Here is a 24521-nt window from a genome sequence, read left to right on the forward strand (position 1 = left end):
CTGATAGTAATGAAAGTATCAAACAAACTGTATTCAGTAATATCAATTGTGGTACTAAAACAGCTGCCTCCTTCAGGATTTTAGACATTTCTACTTTAACAATATCCCACTACAATACCACTATAGATAATTTAAATCACCACTCCCAATATAATATTCCTACATTTACAACTGTATTACCTGAATTTATTAGAGAACTACTACTGTACTGAACATGTTCTTTTTAAATAGAATTTCCTGTAGAGGTATGTGTACTTTCAGTTCTAAGTACTTTGGTTCTGATCTCACTTCTGACACTAGGTTTTCTAATTTTCTCCTTTTGCAATTACAGTATTATGAAATGTTGAGTATCTTTCAGTGGTGGAACAATTTGTGTATTTAAAATAATAATGAATAAATATTGCTATATTACTACAGAAAAACTTGTTGGATATTGAGAAGAATCTGAAAGAGTCCGAACCTATTTCTCAAACTAATAGCAAGGGGAAAAAAATACTTATTCAAGATATAGAAGACTCGGATGGTGACGAAGAACTAGGAGGGAATGAAGCAGAATGTGAAAATGACAGTGGAGATAAAAGTAATTTTAACTTGTTAATTGTTTTAAATGGAAGGACATGGAGCTGACTGTAGTGTCACCTCACTGGAAGATAGTACTGCACATCATCCCAGTCTTGAGCAGTGTGAGATTCCAGGGTTTCCAGGCACTTACACTCCAATTTTCCTTTAAAAAGTTTTCATAGCATAACCTCAAACAGTTGTTTTGAATTAATATGTCTTTTAACAGTAGATGTGCACACACTGGAGCAATTTTAAGCGGGAAACTCTCATAAAGTTGTGGTCTTCTATTTTTGGTTTAAGATTGTATTAAACAATTTTGTTTAATATTTTAGGTTTAGATAAGTAAGAAATAAACATGTTCAATATTGCAAGTTTTACTTTTAAAATCTGGAATTATTTGTTTTTAGGAAGATGCTGCAAAATGATTATTTCACCTTTTTACTATCTCTTTAAAATGTCATTCTCTTTAAGATGACTATTTCATACTATTATAGGGGCTAACTGAGATAAAGCATATGGTAAATCTTCTTATTTGCTATACATTTTATACATTGAATATTCATCAAGTTTATAAATCTCCAGATTGTTCGCTTTAAGCAATCTATTCCTTTTTTCAGAGAGTAGCAAGTGAATACAGCTCTACTAGTATAAAAACTGTTAATTGGTTTATCCAGTACCATTTTGGCCCCTGCTGTCTCTTCTAGACCATTTGTATATGAATAGAAGGCCTTTTTAAAATAAAGGGTAGAAAAAATTATCCTTACCTTTTAATGGACTTGAAACTGTATGTGAAACTTCACAATGTAGAACATGGCTTAATCTTTTTATATGTTTGATGTAATCTCAAAAAGGTAGGTTGCAACTGTGACTTGAAATGCAGCTGTGATTTGCTGTCTAATTTGCTTGTCAGGCCAAATGTTTACGTTGAGCGTCTAGTATTTAAAAGGTTAATTTCAAGGTGATTGTATACCATTCAGAAGAGAGTAGTGCCAGTTCTTTAAAAAAATTACTGATTTGATAGTGTTAAATTCCCACAATGTCAAACCGTTTATACTTAGCTGTGCAGTCTAAAAAGACTGCAGAAAATGTTATCTTTTACTGAATTCATTTCAGTAAGCTAATATGTGTGATATACATGCTTTTAATCCACCCCTCCTTTGCGTTTACAATGGTTCCTTCTGATGATGCAGAGTCTAACCTAGCCGATTAACTTCCTTGTAGAAACTGCTGTGCTAGTGGGAGGAGAGATCACAACTGAGAAGACAGAAATGGGGAATGCACAAAAGAAGTTTCCCAGCAAAGGAGATGGCTGTAAATGGGAAAACAAGGAAACACAGAAGCCCAGGGACCCTTTGGAGAATAGTGTTAAAAAAGGCACACCTGAAAAAAAGACAGCCAAGGTTTTACAGGATTCTGAAAATGAAGTAAATGGCTATCTGAGCAGTGACAAAAATAATAGCGAAAACAAGGAAGTAATACAGAAAAATGCAGAATCTTCAGCAGCTGGAAAAAACAGTTCTACTTTGCTCCCTTCCACTGCAGCAACACTGAAAGCTGAAGGAAATGAATTATTTAAAAATGGACAATTTGGAGAGGCCGTCCTCAGATACTCAGAAGCAATTGAAAATGTAATTAGTTCTGGTGAGTTATATCTTTATGCAATTCTTATGGTGATTTTAAAATGTATCCTTCAATTAATATTTTTTTAGGAGAAAGCTGAATTTCTGTGTAATAAATATGCACTTGTGAAAATATTCATATACAGTTGCCATGAGAATCAGATTTATCATGTAGAATTTCATTGTAACTGAGTTATGGCTGCATATTAAAGCAGTAGGATGTATTTATAGGTGATCCACTAAAAAAAAGATCCTTGAAGCTTTGCTTCATCAGCACAATTGCACTACTGCAATGCAACTTGCAATCTAATGAAGTATTTTATACTGTACTAATAAAACTTGATTTCAGTGATCATAATCCACTGTAATTTTTTGTAATTTAAGGAATCCAAAGTCCAGAGGATCTAAGTATTTTGTATTCAAACAGAGCAGCATGTTACCTAAAAGAAGGAAACTGTGCTGACTGCATTCAAGACTGTAACAGGTAATTACCAATCTTATGCAGATAAACAATTCCCCCCATGATTAAAAGAGCATTTAACCTTCCTTTAAAGAGTTTAAACAGTTTGAAATGTGTAACCCCTATGAATATGTTAGTATATGTTTCGTCAGAATGTGTTGGAAATCACTTCCTTGCTAAGAGGGAGGAAGATGAGAAAGACAGTTAATATTTCTCCAAGTTATATAAACATGTAAGGTTGCTTTGAATGTTAAAATTAAAGCAAGTTCATTACAGAATTGTGTGTAAGTTCCTATAGCTATTAATGCATTTTCCATTTGATACCTGAGCCTAGAATTATGTTTGATATTATCCATAACATTTTTAAGTAGTTGCATCATAATTGCAACATGATTGCAATTGTGTTGCAGTGGTTCCCAGAAAACACATTCTTGGTCTCTTAAGTATGGTGCAGTATAGAGTATAGTTCTGAAGGCAAATGTCTTGAATCCCTTCTCTCTCCTAGAACATGAGGGGAAGGGTGTAGCTCAGTGGTAGAGCATCTGCTTTGCATGCTGAAAGTCCCAGGTGCGGTCCTTGGCACCTCCAGATAGGAGTGGGAATGTTCGCAGTTTGAAACATAGGGAAGTCATCACCAGTCTGTGTATGCAATACTGACCTAGATTGACTAATGAATCTTACTCAATACAAGGCAGCTTCATATATTCTTAACTTGCTGTAAATGATTTAATCAGTATCTAATGAGTTAGACATAGCAGCAGAGCTATAGCTCTCCAGGCCTTGCCTAGTTAACTGTAGACATTAGACGGTCAATGTATTTTATACAGGGGTAGCCAGTGTGATACCCTCCAGGTGTTATTAGACTGCACTGCCTGTATGCCTCAGGCAGCATGGTCATGATGAGGGATGATTGGAGTTGTAATCCAATAACGCCTAGACTCTGGAGGATGCCATGTTGGCTACCTTGTGTTAGGATTTCTGATTTAATTTCTGTTTTAATATAGTTAAATTTCTGATTTAATAAGCATTTTTGGATCACAGTTTTCTTTAATAGCTCTTGAATCTCACAGGCGACATATAATTCTTAATTTTTAGGCAACTCACTCAAGCTTTCAGGTGTCAGAGATGTCTGAGACAACTAATCATTGTTATATAAAAATAAGTACAAAATAGGTTAGCATCTTTAATTGTACCAACTTTTGTTGGTTTAGAAATTTGAGAGTTTTAGAAGTTACAGAGAACTTGTAGTAATGGGTAGTGATAACACTGGAGACAATGCTTAACTCTGTCATTACTCATTGCTTAGAACTCTGCCTTGAAAATATTGGACAGATAGTGTAATCATAAAGTTGTTTTATGAGAAATTTTTGTTACTTAATGCTGAATGAGCTAAGAAGAATGAGCAGTAGGAGTAGGGACCAGTTTTAAATATGAAAACTGTATCCCAAATTACTGAATGGTGAGATTGGCAAGACTATTTTCTAAATATTCTCCAGGGGAGGAATGGAATTATCTGATGCTTCAGGAGTGGCTCAAAAAAGGAAATCACCAGAAAATTCTCAGAAAATTATTCGATAAATTTCAGCTGAGCCACTCAACCCACCTGCTGAAGTTCCTCACCACTGAAACTATGAAGATAGGCTTGAAAGTTGTGTGCAGTGCTTTAAATCTTAGAAGGCAGAGAGTGGGCACAGCAGGATTTCCAGAGCTAAGGACATTGGTTTGGTGTTTTGCATAACTCTTGTCCCTCCCTATGATTACCTGACACATAATAAATTATGCAAACAGACGAAATATTTCTAAACAGTCTTAATTTGCATAATTTATATAGGCCACAGAATTCAGCTTTTCTTGATTCAAAATGTTGGTTTGAATTGAAGCCCTACCTAGTATTGTTCATATCATTACATAAATGCTTAGAATTCTCAGAACAAGTGCTTCTCCCTCCATTATAAAAATTCCCAAATGTTGGATGTTACTCTTTCATGATATCTTTATTAAAGCTACAGAGTTCATCATATAATGGGATGAACCATTTGTAGGTAAATTCTGTATATAGCAGTATTGTGTACCTTCACGTAGGGGTGACAAATTCAGGTAACATTACTTGTAAAGATATTTGGACCAAGTAATTGGCAGTTGAGTATATTGCAAGGAGACAATAATAAATAAATAAATTGTCCAGCTATTAGGCTCTGGGTGTACCTCTACTTGCGGACTTAATCTGTTTCAGGGTGCTGTTCACACCCCGAAAAGACCGCAACTAGAGCACCTCTTCCACGCATGTGCGCGGCGCAATCGAGCGCTTCTGCGCATGCGCGCGTGGCGAACCCAGAAGTAAACACAGGTTTGCTGCATTCATAAGCTGAAAGTCCGTAACGAGCGGAACGCAACTAGAGGTACCACTGTATTTTGTACCTGTACATACTGAACACTCTGCAACTATAACAATCTGCAAGCTATATAGATAAAGATGTTAACAACAACATCAACAACAAATTATTATTATTATTATTATTTATTTATTTATACCCCGTCCATCTGGCTGGGTTTCCAGGGATGGGGAATCTGTGGCCCTTCAGAAGTTGTTGAACTCCAACTCTCACCAGCCTAAGCCAACATGGCCAATGGTCGGGGGTGATAGGAGCTGTAGTCCAGCAGCATCTGGAGGGCCATAAATTCCCTACTGCTGACCTAGATACTACTTTAAGCACGATAACCATTAATCCTCTGAGTTGCTTCTCTGCTAATAAGTATCACTCAGTTTAAATCTGTCTCTTATCTATATGATTAATAGACTTTCCTTTATATTGTCCCAATATAAAAAATAATATAATAAAATAGCAATAGATATTAAATAATATAATAAAATAGCAATGGTCCATTATTTCCTTTCCCTTCAATTTATTTTAGGATAGGCCCATATCTGAAATATGCATATTTATAAGCATATCAAAATTCTGCATGTTTTTTTCTGTGTTTTTCTTTCAAGCATTTGTAATAACTTCTGAACATTTGTCCTTAGTGCACTAGAACTTCATCCATATTCTCTGAAACCTCTTCTGCGTCGAGCAATGGCCTATGAGTCTATGGAACGATATCGGCAGGCATATGTTGATTATAAAACAGTACTACAAATAGACAGTGGAATCCAGGTAGCAAATGACAGTGTTAACAGGTAAAACCATTTATAATATGAACATAAAATTGTAGCATACCAATGTGGAATGACTACAAGCTTCAGTGTCAGTTCATCTAAATGGACTTCATATACTGATCTGTTGGGTGGGGACCAAAATCTTAAAAATGGTGGCTGTATTCTGCCTCCTTTACTGCATACCCTCCTTTTAAAATTCATCTATTATTTTTTGTGCTGTTTTTAGTTGCTTTTATTCTGTTCTGTACGTGAGATATATATGTGGAAGGTGTGATTTAGTAAATATCCTCACCACCATCAGTTTCTCTGCCTTATTTAGCAATACAGTCATACCTCGTGTTGCGTTCGCTGCAGGTTGCAAACAGCACGGGTTACGAACGTGCCAAACCCGGAAGTAACAGAACGGATTACTTCCGGGTTTGGCGGGTCGCGCATGTGCAGACGTGTCAAATGATGTCACACACATGCACAGACGCGCCGAATTGCGACCTGTGCATAAGCGACGCTGTGGGTTGCAGACTGCTCCGGATGTGAACGGGGCTCCGGAACAGATCCCGTTCACATCTAGAGGTACCACTGTAGTGGTTTCAATGTAAAGTAGTTTGGAGTCTCCCAGGTTGGTGAACCTGAGGGAATAAATTATTCATTTGTCTGGAGAATTTCAGGATTTCGTGGCTGCATGACCACTATGGGTCAGTCTCAATCATTTTTGAGCTTCATGTTTCTGGCAGGTTATAATGTTGATCTGATGATTTGTACTTGACAGAATGATGGGTTCTATGGAACTTGATGTGGTCCCTTTATCATGAACAGATTGATACCTCACACTGTTAAGGTTTACTTGGACCTCTAATCTCTGCAGGGGTGGGGAACCAATTTGGAACAGTTTGCCTGGGAATGGATGCATCCAAATGGATTCCTGATGCTTCTTTGGGAGTTTCCTATTGCCATGTCTAGCAGTCCTGTTGGAGCCCTAGTCTATCTCTAGAATGGGGAAATGACTAGGGCAGTTGACATGATTGCTTCTAAATCTCTACTTCACTTTTTAAAGCCCAGCTCCACAGTTTTTGGGATGAAATAGCAGATACATCAGCTAGACACACAGTGGTGAAATATTCAAAGTGAATCCAACCCAACATGGACTAGAGCCCATTTTAAGACTCTTTGGTGGTACTCAGTGGTAGTAGTGATGGTGGCTATTAAATGTTACGGTTCCATCATAATTTGGTCCGTGTGATTTTGGCAAGTGTAGCTTTTCCAGGTGGTGAGAGGACATTTACTCTTACTGTAACTGATTTCATAGAATATTATAATCATATAATTGTAAAGTTGGAAGGGACCATGAGGGAGATCTCATCCAACCCCCCCTTCAATACAGGAATCTTTTTGCCTAATGTGGGGCTGAAACCTACAACCCTGAGATTAAGAGTCTCATGCTCTACCAACTGATCTGTTTTCTACACTTGTTTACAATACATTTCCTGCATAAAGTCGCTCACATCCACTCTGTCTTGGATGCCATAGTAATTGCACAATCATTATGTGCATTTAGAACTCTTGCTCACCCTGTTATTATGGATACACTTCAGCTTGTGCATCATTGAATGTTTGAAGCCTACAACAGGGAAAGATTGATTGTACACATAACGCCTTATACCTCCAAGGATCTTGCAGCAAGAGGTGGAACGATGGGTGAATCAGTAAATGCTTCTTTGAGAGAAAGGAAGTTATGGTGAAAAGGTGATTGGCAATGTTTTCTTGGATGCCACCAATCTGCGCAATTAGTAGTCTGTGTCCTGCATACCATTTTTGGACAAAGTGCTGAAGCATCTAGTGATGGCACCCAGCAACAACAAATTTTTATTACAGCTATGCCAGCATAAATGACACCCAAATTCTTTATGTTACTAGATGATAGAGGGTATCTAGATCCTTTTCAGTCTGGTTTCTTGTTTGGATTTGGGACAGAGACTACTTTGGTTGTCCTGGTAGGTGACCTTCGTAGAGAACTGAACAAATAATGTCCCTCTTGGACAGATGCTTTCAATGTCTGTTGAAGACTTATGTTTTTCCCTGACTCATAAAGTTTTACAAGTTTGAAATTGCCCAGATTTCTGCTTTATTTGCTTTTATGTGGTTTTCTATTTCTTAAGGGTTTTAGGTTGTTTTTGTTTTAATGAAATATTGTTCCTATTTAGACTGTATACCATTAGTGTTTTTTTAAAAAAAAATACTAAGTGGTATATACGTACATGTTTTTAAATAAAACATGCATATAATCTTGTGCAACATCCTTTTCTGTGGATGTAACTCCCATGTTGCTGGGGATATTTGTACGAAGAAGCCTGCATGTATTGGAGCAGAATATCATTGCAGAGGTTTGCTATGAATGTAGCTTTCAAAATGAAACCATTTGCCTAAACATCTTGGTTAATGTACAGTACTAATAAGTTTGCTTTATTGCTGTGATAACTGTATTGGCACAATAAATTTAGTACAGTTTTAGTTTCCCCATAAATTGATCTCCAGTGTACTGCCAGATTTAATCTTAAGATCTGTACTGTACATTAATAGGGAGCCTTTAAGAAAAGTGGTTTGTTGTTGACCACTCAGTTAGGTGTTTCTTGCACTGAAGGCCAATTATTAATGTACATAATATACCTATATTTCTGTCACCACTGAAAATCTAATATTAGTTTTGAGGAACCATAATAATAACCCCACACCACTTTCGGGACACACTACTTGGAAACTGAACTGACATGCCCATTAGGGAGCTATCTACCAAGATCTGCTACTGTCAAGTTTTTTCTTTCCTAGCCCACTTTGGATGTTATTAAAACGGGGTAATCATTAAAAAAAATTAAAGTTATAAAACTGCTTATATATAATAAATAATTCCCTTTTATTTTTGTCACCTGAGATGATTATACATGTCTCTTAAGTGCTACCATTCTCCTTAATGCTGTATAATTGCTATTTTAGTTCATGTTTTAAGTTTTATTAAATATGGCTCTTGTGATTTCACAAAGTATTATTTTTCCATCATTTCTCCAAACAGAAGCTTAGATTCATAACACTGGAATTTTAATATGAGTTTACAGTTGGAGCTTTGTAAGAGTTTAACATTCAACACTAAGTCATATGTGCAATATTTCCATTTTATCTTGTATTCGTCACACTGAATTACGTTTTTTAATGTTCAATCCAGCTAAGCATTTTGTTTCCCTTTATTGATTTCTTTCTACTTCTCAAAACATTGCAGGCTATACAATGTATTTTAGGCTAGCATGGATATCATTTTGTACTGTGGTGGTCTGGCTGCAGATGTAAACCATTTGAAACTAAATCCTGTGATATTTAAAGAAATAAACAGTGTTCATGGCATATCCATCACTCTTTGAAAAGTGCTTGAGAGATTTGTGTCTTGCTTTGGTTAAACAGAAAATGTTTTATTCCGTATTTGCTTTGAGAAATGGTGGGAAGCACCCAGTGTTAATAGACCCACTGAAAACTTTGGGCTTAACATAACTTGCCCATTGATTTCAGTTGTCCTGCTCTGAATATCACTGACATCAAATATCACTTAATATCTTTAATTGCTGCTATGTATATTCAGGTGTTTTCTGTCATGTGAAATGGATGAAGTAGAAATTGGAGGTCATAAACTTAGGATTTCCATTCTTTTCATCTTATGTTTGCATTTAGATGTTTTAAGAATTGCTCCAAATACCTTCTACTTTCTTGCTTCTTATGATGGCTTCTCCTGCGTAATTCTGAACACATGGACTCCCCAGCCCCTCTCTAGGTCTTACTTATGCTTTTGCTTCACTGCTTATTGCTCTCTTCCTGGCAACCCATCTCCTTATTTCAGCTGCTTCCTTCTCCTTCTGGTAATTCATTTTCAGCTTGCAAAGTATTTGTTTCTGCACAATGTGAAATAGAATTAAACTAAGTTGACATGGTATTATAAAACCTGAGGTTTGAAAAATACTCTTTTGGTTGGAATTTGATTCCTATGAAGTAATTATTGAATACCTCAAATTATATGAGTGGAATTCCCCTAGCAATACAAAATAAACAGAATCTGATTATCTTGGGCTTGATTTGTGTGTACTATGCAAGTGGTCCTCACTGGGTCTGAAAGAGAAAACAGTTCAGTGTGGCTTTCATGCTTGTACTTAGCTGGACCTAAGTTGACATATTCAATAGATAATGTTATTGTTACAAACATTCTAAAGATAACATGGGTATGGATAATAATGTGATTTTTAAAAAGATTTTTAAAAACTTGAATGCATACCATTTAAATTGTTGCAGTTTTTTAATTACCTAGTTTACTGCATTTCATTGCAATTGGTGGGAAAAAAACACACCTTGTTTTTCTCTAGGATAACAAGAACTTTAATAGATGAGGATGGCCCAAACTGGAGGGAGAAGCTGTCCCCAATTCCTGTTGTTCCGGTTTCTGCTCAGTTACATTGGTGGGATGGAGGAAGTGTTACTGCAGATCCAAAGCTGAAGAAAAATGCAGCCAGGCATGGAGATCAACAGTCACATTTTCCTAGTATGTGTAAAGTGTTTGCTGATAAATGTTTTATTTGAGAAAGCTTAATACTTGGGAAATTCCTGCTAGTAACAAAAGGGCTGCATATATAGCTCCCGCACTCTCACTGCAGGGTCCTTGCATGGGCTGGGGGAGGGAGTTATTAATTTTTGCTTCCTCGACAACTTCTTGTTCCCCCAAAGCCTGGATGATTCAGTGAAAAGCGTGATGGTATGAACTTGCTCTTAAGAAATAAATCCATACTCTATGAATTCCAGCCTTGCTTTCTGAATGCCGCAAAACTAGTGCATGAATGTTCTCCCTACTCAGGTTGGCCGATGACTGACAATCTCTTTGTTTGGGAAAATAGATGAAAACCCAGAAGAAATGTTCAAGTCACTTAAGAATAAAGGAAATGAATTTGTGAAAAAGGGTAACTATGAAGAAGCATTGATAAAGTACAATGAATGCATCAAGTTAAATTCCCAGGAACAGACTATCTACACTAACAGGTAAGGAGAGGTTTAAAACACTATCACATGCAACCAAGCTTATTCAAATCAGCAGGCATTTGTCATTCATTTTAGTAGGAAATTGATTTTATCCAACTTTTAATTTTGTAATTGAAAGCTAGTTTCATTGCAGTTCTGTTATATGAAAGTCTATGCCTTTATATTAAGACTTTATACTCTGCTATGCAGGGAGGACCACAAACATCTGGGCACTTAATTCTCATATTGCCTTTCCAACTAGTACAGTCATACCACAGTTTTCAAACAGCTTAGTTCACGAACAACTTGGAACTCGAATGCCGCCATCCCGGAAGTAGATGTTCCGGTTTGCAAACTTTGCCTTGTAAGCCGAATGTCTGGTGCGGCTTCTGATTGGCTGCAGGACACTCCTACAGCCAATTGGAAGCCACACCTTGGTTTCCAAACGTTTTGGAAGTTGAACAGACTTCCGGAACGCTTTCTGTTTCAAAACCAAGGTATGACTGTAAATCAGAATCAAACTAAGTTGGCCATTTAGCCGTTCTTATTGCTACAACTATACACATTTTTAAATATACAAATAATGAGACTTTGAGAATTGGCCTCAGGGTTCTATGGGTGCTTACAGTGCTTTTTCTTTTTGCTCTGTAGGGCCCTTTGTTACTTGAAGCTGTTTCAATATGAAGAAGCCAAAAAGGATTGTGATCATGTTCTTCAGATTGATGACTCAAACATAAAAGCTTTATACAGAAGAGCTCTAGCATACAAAGGATTACAGGTAAGAAAAGAGTTTTAGCTCTTAACTTGCTCAGTGTTAATTTAAATGTTATCATTTATGCTATAACTATCAAAAGTTTGGAGGAGGGGAAATTCCTGTTGTTCGAAGGAATAGAAATGGAAAAATGCTGACTGCTGATTTGGAGGGACACTGTGTGGTAGTCGCAGCATCACTTGACCTAGTCTTAATGCCAGTTCTTACTACCAAGGTTTTGCTGTGTTTCATATTTCTGAGTATTTGTAAATTTTGTGATATTCCCAGCTATTCAATGTATAAGGCCAATAATTGACTTTTTAAACATTTCAGAACTACAAAGCCAGTATTGATGATTTGAAGAAAGTTCTTCTAATAGATTCAAGTATTGATGAAGCAAAGAAGGAGCTGCAGGAAACAACACAGTTGCTAAAACTGAAAAATGAGCATACAGTCAATGGGCAACAAAAGGAAAGGAAAAAAATTGAAATCCAAGAGGTATTCAGTTTAAAAAAATCATGTACTGGGCCTACAAGTGTCTAAGAGTCAGACCTCCTTATGAAATGTCTGAATTGAACTGCTGAGTTCTCAAGCACTTTGTGGTAACTGCTAAGCTAACTAAGTTGTGCAAGGCAGTTGTAGACCTGCTAGTTGTGGGAACTCTTTTCTGAGAAAATAGTGGAAGGCTAGGACCAGCTAGTCTATACCTTTGCAGATCATGCTTAGGGTCTTCTGGACTTGTTTTATTAACTGGATCCTGTTTCGTTTGATGTTATAAACAAATGTGGCTAGCCACTAGCTGATTATCACATAGTAAATACCATATTAAAGTAAATAGTTTTGGCTTACTTATTGCTTATTATACAGCAGTCATATAGAGAATCCTATTACAGTACTAAAGTAAGGTAGTTTAGAATGTTGCTTATTACAGCCAAAGTTTTTTTAATGCTTAAAATCCTGATGCTGTATTTAAATTTAAAATGCCCTTTTAGTCCCATTGCTTCCCTTTCTATATTAGAGGTAACTCACAACTTGTTTGCATTCAGCTTTATGTGCTTGGCAATTTTTCGTTTAAAAAACCCGTAAATGTGAAAATTGAACCACCCTGAGATCTTATGATGAAGGGTGGTATATTAACACCAGTATTTTTTCAACTTTAAACCCAAATATCATGTGTTCATTTTCCTTTTCACTCAAAAAGGGGTTCCCAGTTAATGATAAATGCCAAGAATGTTTTCCCCCCTCTAATTAAATGTTTAAACTTTCCCTCCAGTTTCCAAGAGTCTATCTGCTGTGGTCATATATTGAGATAATATTTCAGAATCCTTTTATTATGTATCCATTGGCCCACACACCGTTCTGTATCTTCAATTTCCACTTCGTTGTATTTGCCTTTTTTTTCAGCCTTACCTAGTACTGACTCTTCCTTTTGTGTTTCTCTTTCCAAAAAGAATGCCAGAGGTTTAATATATTTATCCCTAGAATCACTCGTAAGTCATAGGTAGAACTCTTTCTCTCTCAATTCCATCAATTATCCAGATCTCTCTTCATTTATGTCATTTTTGTTTTCCAAAATCTTACCTTCATTTCTCCGAACACTTGTATAGTGGCTACTTCCATTTGATCAGTTGTTCCTTCTAGTTTTGCCATAGTTTTATCTCTCAGTCCTGCTAGTTCTTTGTCATCTTTGCCTCTATATAATTTCTGATCCTAATTTCCATTTCATTAATCTCTGGTTTAATTTCATTCCCCATTTTAATTTTTTGTGAAGCTTTATTATTATTATGATTGTTCTGTTTTATATGCATTATAAAATAACATATTAAAAGATGAAAAACATAACTATACAATAGGCATGTAGAACAAGTAGCACTTTATTTTAACTATCAACGTTGTTATGCGCTTGCTGTTGAGTCAAGATTATTGTCGAGTGATTGAGGGACAGCAAAAGCCCAAATCAGCAAGTGGGCAGGATGGAAGCTAGAGGGAAATGCCCTGGGTCAAGGGCCACCAACACATGAAAGGGCTTCCCTGGCATCTGCAGGGTCTCCTCTCCTCCACTGAAATTACCGAATTGGCCTGACTATAAGTCGCTTCTGGTTGCATACTGGGCGGCGGCGGAGCCGTTGCCAGCAGCCGTTCCCTTTTGTCGCTCTCTCCCTTCCCTGCCTTGGAGGAGAGGATGGGGGACTGCATGTGGGATGGGCGCTGCTTTGCCGTTCTCCTGGATGCATGCCGTAAGGTTGCGAATATAAGCTGCACTTTAACTTTTCATGGTTGGAATTTGGGGGGAAAGTGAGGCCAATACGGGAGGTTTGAAAGTAGCTTTCTGTTGTAGCTAGTAGAATGTGTTACAGTGTGGGTGTGGTGCCCATGGCAGTTTCCCTGGTTTGCAGATATGCCCACAGGCCTCCAAAGGTTGGTAACTCCTATCCTAGACTCAGCCCAGTCTCTTGGTTCTGAACAAGTTTTTTGCTGCTGCAGTTAACATTGAAACTGTTAATCGTCCCTCCTTCACCCAACCTCTCTGATTTTGTAACTGCACCAGTTTGTTTACTGCTTTTAGTATACGCTGCAGCCAGCTTTGTGGAAGTCAGTTAAACACATAAGAGGCCTGGGCGTGCAGAGGATGAACATGAGCAAATGGGTGAAGCCAGGCATGATATTTACATGCTTTTTTACCATGCATTCAGCACCCAACTGAGAGGGATGGAGCCATCACAATCAAGATCACCTATGTTATAATCTGGCAACTGCACATGTGAACAGGTTCAGACATTGAATATATCATTTTGATGGTGTCTAGGACAAAATGTCTCTTGGGAGAAAGATTTTCATAAGTTAATTCTAAGTTTTACTCAGGTGGCAATAATAATTTATCTGACTGTGCTCCTGCTTATCACAATTATGAAATGTTACATGTTGCATACATATATCAAAACCAACTGGGCATGTGGTTATTTCTTTGTGAAGGTGAATGAGGAAGAGGAAGCTACAGAGACCTGTGCTTCAGAGAAGTTTACGTCAAATCACGACAGCGCTAAAGGAGAGCCTGACGCAGTGCCAATGAATAGTTCAGAAAAACTCATTATTTCAAAGCCATCTAATGCCTATGAATTTGGTCAGATTATAAATGTTGTGAATGCCAATAAGGACATCACTGCTTGTGCAGAGCTCTTAACAGCGATTGAGCCAAAAGATTTACCAGCCCTTTTAAGCAACAAACTAGAAGGAGACATTTTCCTGCTCTTTATCCAAGCCCTGCAGTCGGATGTATTTTGCCAAGACCCTGGACTGGTGTACCAGCATCTTGTCCACCTGAGTAGAGCAGAAAGGTTTAAGGTGAGGAATTATGGCATTTGCTGTCAATTCTTTCTGAAATGTACATGTTTATGAAATGCTAGCATTTACTAGGCATTTAGACAAATGCCATTTGTAGATACCATTTATAAATGCTAACTACACATTTATTTTTTTCCTTTTCAGATGGTGCTAACACTACTTAGTAAGAATGAAGTAGAACAGGTTCAACAACTGTTTGATTCTCTTTCCAAAGAGCAAAACCAACAATTTTCTTTAGATGATCTGAAGAGCCTTAAGAGAGACTTTGAACTTTAAACAACTTCATTTTGGAACTGCCTCTAGCATGCCTTCCCTTAATGCTTGTAGGATGGGCATATAAACTATGCAGACTTGCATGAGGTAGCGTCAGTCTTTTATCTGGACTGTTCAATATGCTGTACATTTTTTACAGTGCTTGCACACTGAAAAACTGCTCTTCCGACTTGTATATATTTTATCCTACAGAGTACACACGCATGGCTTTATAAGTAATGGGCCTGTTCACTCACCATTTTGTTCCTGCAATTATACAATGAGATTGGGAGCACAGGACTCAGGCTTGCACATTCTCTTCAGAGGGGAGAGAACACATGAACCAGTGAGGACATGGTTCTCTGGGACAAATCAACAGTTTCTAAAATGTGGGTCCCATATATAACAGTATATTTATTTAATAATTAGAATGTATTCAATGACATCAAGCTGTATTAACGGGGCAGAATATAGCCACCTATGTTGTATTCCCTTTCTTGTAATACAGGAGAGTCTTCTAAAGATGCTACTGTTTCAGAAATGTCTTTGGACATGTAGCAGAACATCGTGTCCCATTGACTGAATGGAAATTCTGCATCATTATCTTTCAGTGGGGCTTATGCCAAAAAAAAAAAAAAACAATCCTAGTGCATTTGTTCCTATAGCCTTCATTTTCTTCCTGCTAGTCACATCTAACTGCAGTGCAGCTGAAACCTACCTTTTTTTTTGCATCAGTCGCCGATGCACTTGGACAAACACTTGCATCTAGCTCCAATTCTGTGTGGCTTCAAAGGAAAACACTGGCACACTTCTTAAAATTCAATGATAACTTAAATATATGCAGTAAAATGCTTTATGGCACTGAATGTGTAAAGTTACACCTGCACTTTGGTCGTCTTCTACGTATGCAAAAATCATTTTATATGGCTTGTGGACTACTGGTGAACAGCAAAACTGGAGCAGGATAGACTATGTTGTTAAATGTTTTAAAGTAATAGAACAGTTATATTTTTAAACCAGAGACTCGTAATTTATTGTTAGTGCGCATATCCAATTTTATTATGAGAGGGACTGCTCAGGTACTTGCACTATTTTGAAGGTGATGTTAGTCAGTGACTTTCCCCATTATTAAATAACCTATGTATGACATTTCTGTTACCTTAAGACTTTACCCGGTTGAAAGCTGTTTCCTTGAAGAACCCTTACAAGAAAATATTTAAAAATAAATATATTTGGCATATTTATGTTTTTGCCTTTTCATTGCCCTAGTGTAGCAAGGCAACAGTTTTAGGATGCTTTCTACACTGGTAAGATAGTTTCTAGAAGACTGCAATAATTTAGATATTGTTGGTAAATATGAAATGGGGACTTTTCTGCTCCCAATTTAACTCTTGTTAATTGGCCAGTCCAAATGTAGGAATGTCCTCTGTAATAATTTGGTATCCTCTGATAACTGGCTACCTCAGTTCTGTTCTCTCTCACACACATATCAGTTTCTAGCTCATTTTAGAGGTCAATTCAAGTAATAGCAAAGAATAGATATTACATTTCAGTTGCATTCTTAAGTAGGAAGAGGCATAAACTCTCTGAAGACAGTTTTCTTGCCTAACAGCTTCTATAGGCAGATTCACATTAGAAACCTATTTGCAAGGTGAAGCAAGCCTGTGTCCTATAAGCCCATATACACAAAAAAAAATCAGGGTAAGCAGTTCTCTGTTCCAAGTAAAATCATGCTTAAGGCCGTTTTTCACTGCCATTTATTACAAGCAGTATTTTCTTGTTTTCCTTGTACAGTATATGCTTTCTGGTTTCAGCAGAAGTTACTTAATAAAATACAGTGGTACCTCGGGTTAAGAACTTAATTCGTTCTGGAGGTCCGTTCTTAACCTGAAACACCACTTTAGCTAATGGGGCCTCCTCCTGCCGCTGCACCGCCAGAGCACAATTTCTGTTCTTATCCCGAAGCAAAATTCTTAACCTGAAGCGTTATTTCTGCGTTAGCGGAGTCTGTAACCTGAGGTACCACTGTACTGTCCACCGTTGATTCAAACCAAAATTAAGTGTTTTGCTTATACCAGACAACAGCATAAGCCTATCTACAGATTTAATTTTGAAGGGTATCTGTACCTGAATGATTTGTAACTTAATGTATAGTGTTGAACATTATTATCCTAGTACCATGAAATTAGTTATTTTCCCTATTAGGTTTCATTTATTCATATTATATATTGTCTATATCCTTATGTGTGGGGTAGATTAGTATTAAACATTACTCTTTTTAACTGAAACAAAAAGCTGCATTGTCCGTAACGTCTCATCTCTTGGACAAATCTGTCAGAGAGTCCTATCCTACACAAGACATGTGCACACACAACTTGCATTTTACCTACTTAATAGCCTTGATAGTTCTGATTACAAAATTTTCAGGGTATTCACAGCTATTAGCCATTGATAGCCCTGTAAGCCATATTACTGTATTTTGTTCAGTCAAAGGTTGACAATACTGAGGACAGAGAAGACATAGTTTACCATGATCATATTCATATGAAACTTTTTTAAAGTGCTTCAAAATCATTTTCCATCTTCAGTGTTTTGTTCAGGGCTCTTCCATGAACACTGATTTGCAGATAGGTGCAGGGTACCTAAATGGTATGGTTTGCTTCCTGGAATGCTAATAGGTTTACATTAAAATGCTACCAGTGTTCTTAATTTAGAACTTAAGTAATTTTAGCTTACTCATCCGTTGATCTCTTGATCATTTTCATCTTAAACTGAATTAACCTTATTATTGCAGTCTTATAGTTAAGAAGTGCTTTTTAATTAACACAAACACTTACTTGATTTAGTATTTATTTAAAAGCCTTTATGTATCACAATATTTCAAAAATATGTAAGTTGTGGCTCTTAAAAGTATAGAGATTAATATTTCATGTACAGCCTAAACAAATATCTATTTCACCATATAGAGAACCTCTTTTTCTTAGAAAGTCAAAGAGTAACATTTCATTTCAGTATATTCTTCTAACTCAATCATTAGACAAAGGCAAGGAGTCTATTTCCTTTGCTCAACAAGCTATCCTGACTTGCAGCAACAGTCATCCTGCAACTTGCTCAAGGTTGGACAGCAAATTGTCCACTCTGAAGATAAGATTCATGTGATAGCTAGCACATTGAGAATTGTTACAAAATTGCTATATGTATAAAAATTGCTACTGATGTGCATGAACTGCTACTTACATATTTAGCATAGCCATGTATATGAATACCTACAGCAATTACAGTAGATATCAACAAGCGAGACCTATTGCAGTATATCCTTACCCAGTAACAGAAGGAAGCCAGCCAAATTCCCTACCTTCAACTTTGTTTGGCTTTTCCAACTTATATAGCATTTATGAGGCTCCTTCCAATGATCACTGAGGAAGCTCAACTCTCATTGGGCTGTTTAAGGAAGATGGTCCCATTAGGGTATTTGCTTTTTAGGTGTTTTGTACTTCTGGAACCTCTGGCTACCCCAAGCGTGCTAATCTCTCATTTCTCAGTAGCCCCACTTTTGATTGAAAGTTCACTATTAAGAGGAATGAGTCCTATATTCAGATGTCATCTACACAAGAATGTTGTAGAAGGATAAAAAGCCCTAACTTCCTCCACTAACTCCAGAGAAGACCCACTCTCTGAAAGCTTGTTTAGAAGTCTTCCACAGAGTAACAGAAATAAAACAAGGTCAGTAGAAATAGCCTCAAGGAGCTGGCAAAGACTGTGAGAAAGGGCTTATAGTATTAAAAGCTCACAGTTGATCTAATATTCTATGGAATCGTAAAGGCAATGCATATTCCAGTTTTCCATGGGATTGTTCCACAGAGTCTGACATGTGACTCTCCCTAAAATTTTAAAAATCTTTAAATCCTGCTGCCAATAGAGAACATGAATTTAGAGATGGCTACTGATAGTCCAATGTCATTCACAGTCCTTGCTTCATGCTTCCAGTCCCTATCCCCACTGCTGTATCCTTCACCAGTATGAAAATATAGACAAAGCTGCACACATGCATAACTTACTGATTCTGTCAACACATTTAAATGCCAAAAAGTGGCATGCATATGCTAGTTTCTGGAAGTACTGTGCCCATGGTTCTTGCAGCACAGCCCATCCACCTTCCTGCAGATATTCAGCTAACCTTCCATGTGAAGTGAATTAACAGCACTGCTTAAAATTCAGCCATTGCTACAGATTGGTTGAAAGTGAGTTTGGAGAAAAGATAGCAACAATTATACTCTACAGAGAAAAGGGTGTACAGTGGTACCTCGGGTTAAGTACTTAATTCGTTCCGGAGGTCCATTCTTAACCTGAAGCGTACTTAACCTGAAGCACCACTTTAGCTAATGGGACCTCCTGTTGCCGCTGCGCCGCCAGAGCACAATTTCTGTTCTTAACCTGAAGCGTACTTAACCTGAAGCGTACTTAACCCGAGGTAGCACTGTATTTAAATGGGCTCTTCAAGCAGAGCTTAAATGGAGGCATAGACACTGGAAGCCAAAAGCTATGCGAATGAACCCTGTATTAACACTGTCTTCCCATTTGAGGAAGGGTGATTCACATCCACAATTTTAATTGTACAGGTATGAAAATCGAGAAATAGAAATACTGAGCTTTCATAATTGCTTTAAAAGAATCCAAACCAAGAACTGCAAGACTCAAAACTTAGTGCACTCCAAAGGAAATTCCATAACTCCTTACATTTAGTCAGGTGTGGAGTACGAAGAGAGCACATGAGCTTTTTTCTATCTTGGCAGCAGCTTCTTTCCTAGCCTGGGCCCTGCAGTTACACAGAAGTATGAGTAAATTAAAAATATTCAAAAACGATGACATCTACACATTTACAAACCTTGTTGCGCAAGTTTCTTCCGCTATAGTGGTTCATAAAGGTAATTCTTTGTAATATGTGGAACCTGTGATCTTACTTAATAGCACTGTCAGATCAGAGCAAAGTACTGTTTTCAACAGTGGCCAACCAGACATTTCTTAGATACCTTCAAGTATGGCCCCAGCCCTCAGGTGCTTGTCACCAGCAGCTGGGATTCAGTAGTAACTACTTCTGACCCAGGAGACTCCCATTTAGTTTGTGGGCTAATCGACATTGACTGATAGATAAGATTCATGGAGAAATGATGTATTTCCCCTTTAAGTCAGCGGCCATCACATCTTGTGGCAGTGAATTCCTTAATTATGCAGTATGTGAAGTACTTGTCTATCCTGAATCTACTTTTAGTGGATGACTCCAAGGTTTCGTGCTTTGCAATAGAGAATAATTTGTTTACCTACCCTCACCATAAATTTTATGAACATCTATCGTGTCCCCCTCCCCACTTAATAACTTTTTAGTTTAGGAAAAAAATACTAACAGTTCAGTCTTTTATTTTTCATATGGTTACTGCATAATAGTTGGTCAGTAAATATATGGTTGCTGCAGCAAAGGAAATAACTGGGAGCACATACATAGCTATATCCAGCCTGACTTATGCCATCACCACTCATATGCTATCAGAAGTGAAACTACCCATTAGGAACTCCTACATCAAGCAGTTTTAAGGATGTTTTGACCATTTTGCAGTATCTGACTAGGAAGCCAAGGAATTTTACAAAATGCCTACCATATTATTATTTTTATTAAGTCTTCTTACCCATCCATCTTAAGATCCCAGGGTGTGCTACACAAACAGAATATACAACTATAAAAACAAAACAAAATTATAGAACACTCTTTAAATAAAATGTTCAGGTCAGGTTTCCAATTAAAGTTAAAAAGATGGCAAAACATGGGAAACTTTCGTTTCCAAGTTTACATTTGTCTGTAGGATAAGACATACAAAATTATATTACACACTGTTTGCCATAAAAGTTTTTAATGTAGTAAAAAATACTTACTGGAAATAAAAATAAGATGCTATATTGAATATTTTCTGTTAAATGTCACAGGAGACATTATTTGCCCATGTAGCCCCGTACTGTGTACTCTGGCTGGCAGTAGCTCTCCAAGGTCTGACAGACAGACCAACTTCACATTCCCTGCTACCAGATCTTTTTAACTGGAAATGCCAGAGATTTAACATAACATTCTGCATTCAAGGCATATATGTGCTCCACAGCTGAGCTATGGTTCTTGTCCTATATTCACCACAATAAACTATTTCTGATGGCCTCACCCCAACTTGATTAAGTAGCTGAGAAGGGAGAGGTGAAAATGCAAGACACACTACTTTCAGGGGCCATTCTTTGAAACAGCTATTTCATCCCACACCAATAGTGGATATGCTTGATCTCCAGACTAAAGGTTCTTTGTTCAAATGGACAGAAGACAACCAAAATAGTACTCAGACATTTATTTCAGGTATGCAGTTTACACACATCACTGAGCAAAAGAAAAGAGCAAATATACAAATATTGTAACAAGCGTTACCAAATGACATATCTGGCACTAGTGTTATAAGCCGATTAAAGAAACTGGTGAAGGGAAGTCATGGAAGAGGGCTGCAGCTCACAGCAGCCGTCTTCTCATACAACCAAACTTTCAGTAGCACCATAATGGCAATACTTACAAAAAAACAAAGAACAAAAATTGGAGGCTATTATGCCAAGGATAATCATTTTTTTTTTCTTTTGGGGAGGGGCAGAGGGCACATATCATTATGGATTGTGTAGCAAACATCTAACAGTGCAGACGCCTGAGCTAGCTTCAACTTATGTTTAGCTGAATATCTTCCATAAGGAGGATAACGTGGGAAAGCCCCAAAAGCCAGCCAAATTTGAAGCCCAACTTTTGTATATGTGCAAGCTCTGCACTGTGCTTTATTTCTGTGCATGTGACTCGCAAAAGGGATGTCGGAAAAGTTATCCACTAAAAGCCTGAGTGAGTCTTTGGTAGGCTAATACTTCAGTATTATGATACCCATTAATCTACCACAGTCAGTTGATTTTCTGAAGTTTTCCTTTAGCTTCCAAAAAGGTGGCAAGAGAAAACATTCTGGAAAACTGTACAGTGAAAGCATCAACAGACCAGGCACTTAAACCCCCAGTCTTTTCCAAAGGCACCAAGAATTAAACAGCATAACTGAAGTCCCCTGTGTGAAAGGTGACTATATCAGCTTCACTATAATGGATTACAAATTAAAATGATCTTAAATTTTACAAAAACTTTTATACAGCATATCATAACCTTACCTTCTGCTGTCAGCTGCAAATATAATTAAATTACCCCCACTTGCTTGATAAGGAGACGTCACCTTGCTACCTATCATATATCAAGTACCAGTTTTTCATACTTAAAAGTTATATTAAATGCCATAACTTTGCTCAAAGAATGTTGTGTGTCTTAGCATTGCCTAGAACAGATTACATTCTGTCCCAGACAATATTAACAGCACTGAAATATTTGGTATGGTTAATGCAACTTATTTTTGCTAGGTGCGATTCACCAGAGCATGAAGTTAAGTTACTGCTGGGGGCTTGAAAGCACTTACTGAGTTTTTACATGATGCCTATTAACAAGTGGTCACTTGCGCAATTGACACGAGTCAGCTTTTGCCCCTACCCAAATGCAGACCTTCAGCAAAGTTATGGCAATAATACAAAACAACATCTTCATTTCATTGTAATGCACTTGTTTACACCTTCATGTCACTTCACATAGTTCTGAACAGAGTTCCACGCAAAGCGTTCTGCCTTAATAGAGATATATATAAAATGTAAATTGCATTGAAGCTTTGCTTCTGATGGCCGCTGAGAGTTACCTGACCAGCTAACAGAAAAGGGCTCTTTAGTGGTAAATACATTTCTGCAGCACTTACAGGTTTAAATCTCAGTCTGAATTGCAGCGTTTAACTCCACAGCGTGCTGTGAATGGTTGTTGTTTGCTTCTTTCAGTGTTTCACCAGTACCCATATCTGCAACACTTGAAGTCCCATTATAAACACATTCTTCAGCAATGTAACTCAGCTGTGGAACCTCTGAGTTTGGAGCAGCTGGAATCAGCAACGGATTGCCACTTTGGTGGGGAGAGTTTTCTAAACGGTCATTTTCTACCTCTGGGAGGATGTTAACTGTGGTAAACCGGGTGTGATAATCACTGGAACCATGGCTACATGAGGTTTTCATACTCTCCATATCAGAACAACTAAACTCAGAAAAATGACTTGAGTGGGAATCAGCTACAGATGGGATACTGTCACTGAGAGAGGGAGAGTCAAATTCACTGGAGTTTGTGCTTTGTTGCTCTAATAACTGAGCATCCATGTCCTCTCTGGTCTCATTTATCTTCATGCTACTCTTTTTTCTTAGTTTACCTTTGCATTTTTTCCCTGCCGATGCATCTTTGGACCACTTGGTGGCACTAGATTTGTTTTCTGACAAGCAGACTGATGAACAACCAGCGTTACTTTGACATGCAGAATTACCATCGTCAACACTACTGCTGCCACTGTTGTGTCTGAATTTTGTGGGCTTTGATTCAATGTCTACTTGTACCTCCATACTGCTGCTATCTCTAGAAGGGGGAGAAGAGACAAGTATTCATTAAAAAAATGTTTCAATCTGTGAAATTAAAAATGGGAAAATACAATTTAAAAGCATTTTAACACAATGAAGTATAGCTTTAGAAAAAAATGGTACTAAAAGCCTGGTGACTCATTCTGCTAATACTGCCTTTAATAAAATGATGTAATACAATCCAAACACAACTATTTCAGGTGCTGAAGCATTGCCTCTATCTCTACCCATCCCTTTAAGGAAAAATGAGCCACTATTACTCAAATATACGTTTATTTTTTTTATTTTTTAGAACTGCAGATACAGTATAAAGCCTTGTAAACTGCAACTGATTTATGTGTTGAAACTCTGCTTTAAGAAATAATTAACATATCAGATTTCTCACTGGACCTATGCACATAATCCATTATCTTCACTGTTCAGTTCATTGATCAGTTGCAGTAGGTTTTTGCCTTGGAAGTTCTTGTCACCATCCATTTTAGTCCTTGAAGTGTCATAGGACTTTCCGCAGTTTTTTAGTAAAAGGTAAAGGGACCCCTGACCATAGGTCCAGTCGCAGATGACTCTGGGGTTGCAGCACTCATCTTGCTTTACTGGCCGAGGGAACCAGCGTACAGCTTCTGGGTCATGTGGCCAGCATGACAAAGCCGCTTCTGGCAAACCAGAACAGCGCACGGAAACGCCATTTACCTTCCCGCCGGAGCGGTACCTATTTATCTACTTGCACTTTGATGTGCTTTCAAACTGCTAGGTTGGCAGGAGCTGGGACCGAGCAACAGGAGCTCACCCCGTCACAGGGAT

The 24521-nt window shown here is 37.6% G+C and overlaps 2 protein-coding genes across 8 annotated transcripts in view; one reads left to right on the forward strand and one right to left on the reverse strand.

The window, feature by feature from the left end:
- SPAG1 (sperm associated antigen 1) overlaps positions 1-16419 on the forward strand; it is a 29818-nt gene extending 13399 nt beyond the window's left edge. Inside the window, exons 10-19 of one of the 2 annotated variants that reach the window (XM_033155663.1) lie at positions 418-580; positions 1783-2202; positions 2565-2664; positions 5666-5818; positions 10189-10364; positions 10705-10855; positions 11486-11612; positions 11919-12083; positions 14559-14927; positions 15072-16419. In XM_033155663.1, coding sequence (XP_033011554.1) covers positions 418-580; positions 1783-2202; positions 2565-2664; positions 5666-5818; positions 10189-10364; positions 10705-10855; positions 11486-11612; positions 11919-12083; positions 14559-14927; positions 15072-15203 — 1956 coding nt within the window. In that variant the 3' untranslated portion in view covers positions 15204-16419. The remainder of the gene's footprint in view (positions 1-417; positions 581-1782; positions 2203-2564; positions 2665-5665; positions 5819-10188; positions 10365-10704; positions 10856-11485; positions 11613-11918; positions 12084-14558; positions 14928-15071) is intronic. The other variant, XM_033155664.1, reaches the window with a different exon arrangement.
- A 3461-nt stretch (positions 16420-19880) lies between these two features.
- Positions 19881-24521, reverse strand: part of RNF19A (ring finger protein 19A, RBR E3 ubiquitin protein ligase) — a 37010-nt gene continuing 32369 nt past the window's right edge. For 5 of the 6 annotated variants that reach the window (XM_033155666.1, XM_033155669.1, XM_033155667.1 and 2 more), the window contains one exon: positions 21543-23718. In XM_033155666.1, coding sequence (XP_033011557.1) covers positions 23028-23718 — 691 coding nt within the window. In that variant the 3' untranslated portion in view covers positions 21543-23027. Of the gene's footprint in view, positions 19996-21542; positions 23719-24521 lie in introns of those variants that run through there. The other variant, XM_033155670.1, reaches the window with a different exon arrangement.

The sequence above is a fragment of the Lacerta agilis genome, chromosome 7 (assembly GCF_009819535.1).
Source record: "Lacerta agilis isolate rLacAgi1 chromosome 7, rLacAgi1.pri, whole genome shotgun sequence".
Lineage (NCBI taxonomy): Eukaryota > Metazoa > Chordata > Lepidosauria > Squamata > Lacertidae > Lacerta > Lacerta agilis.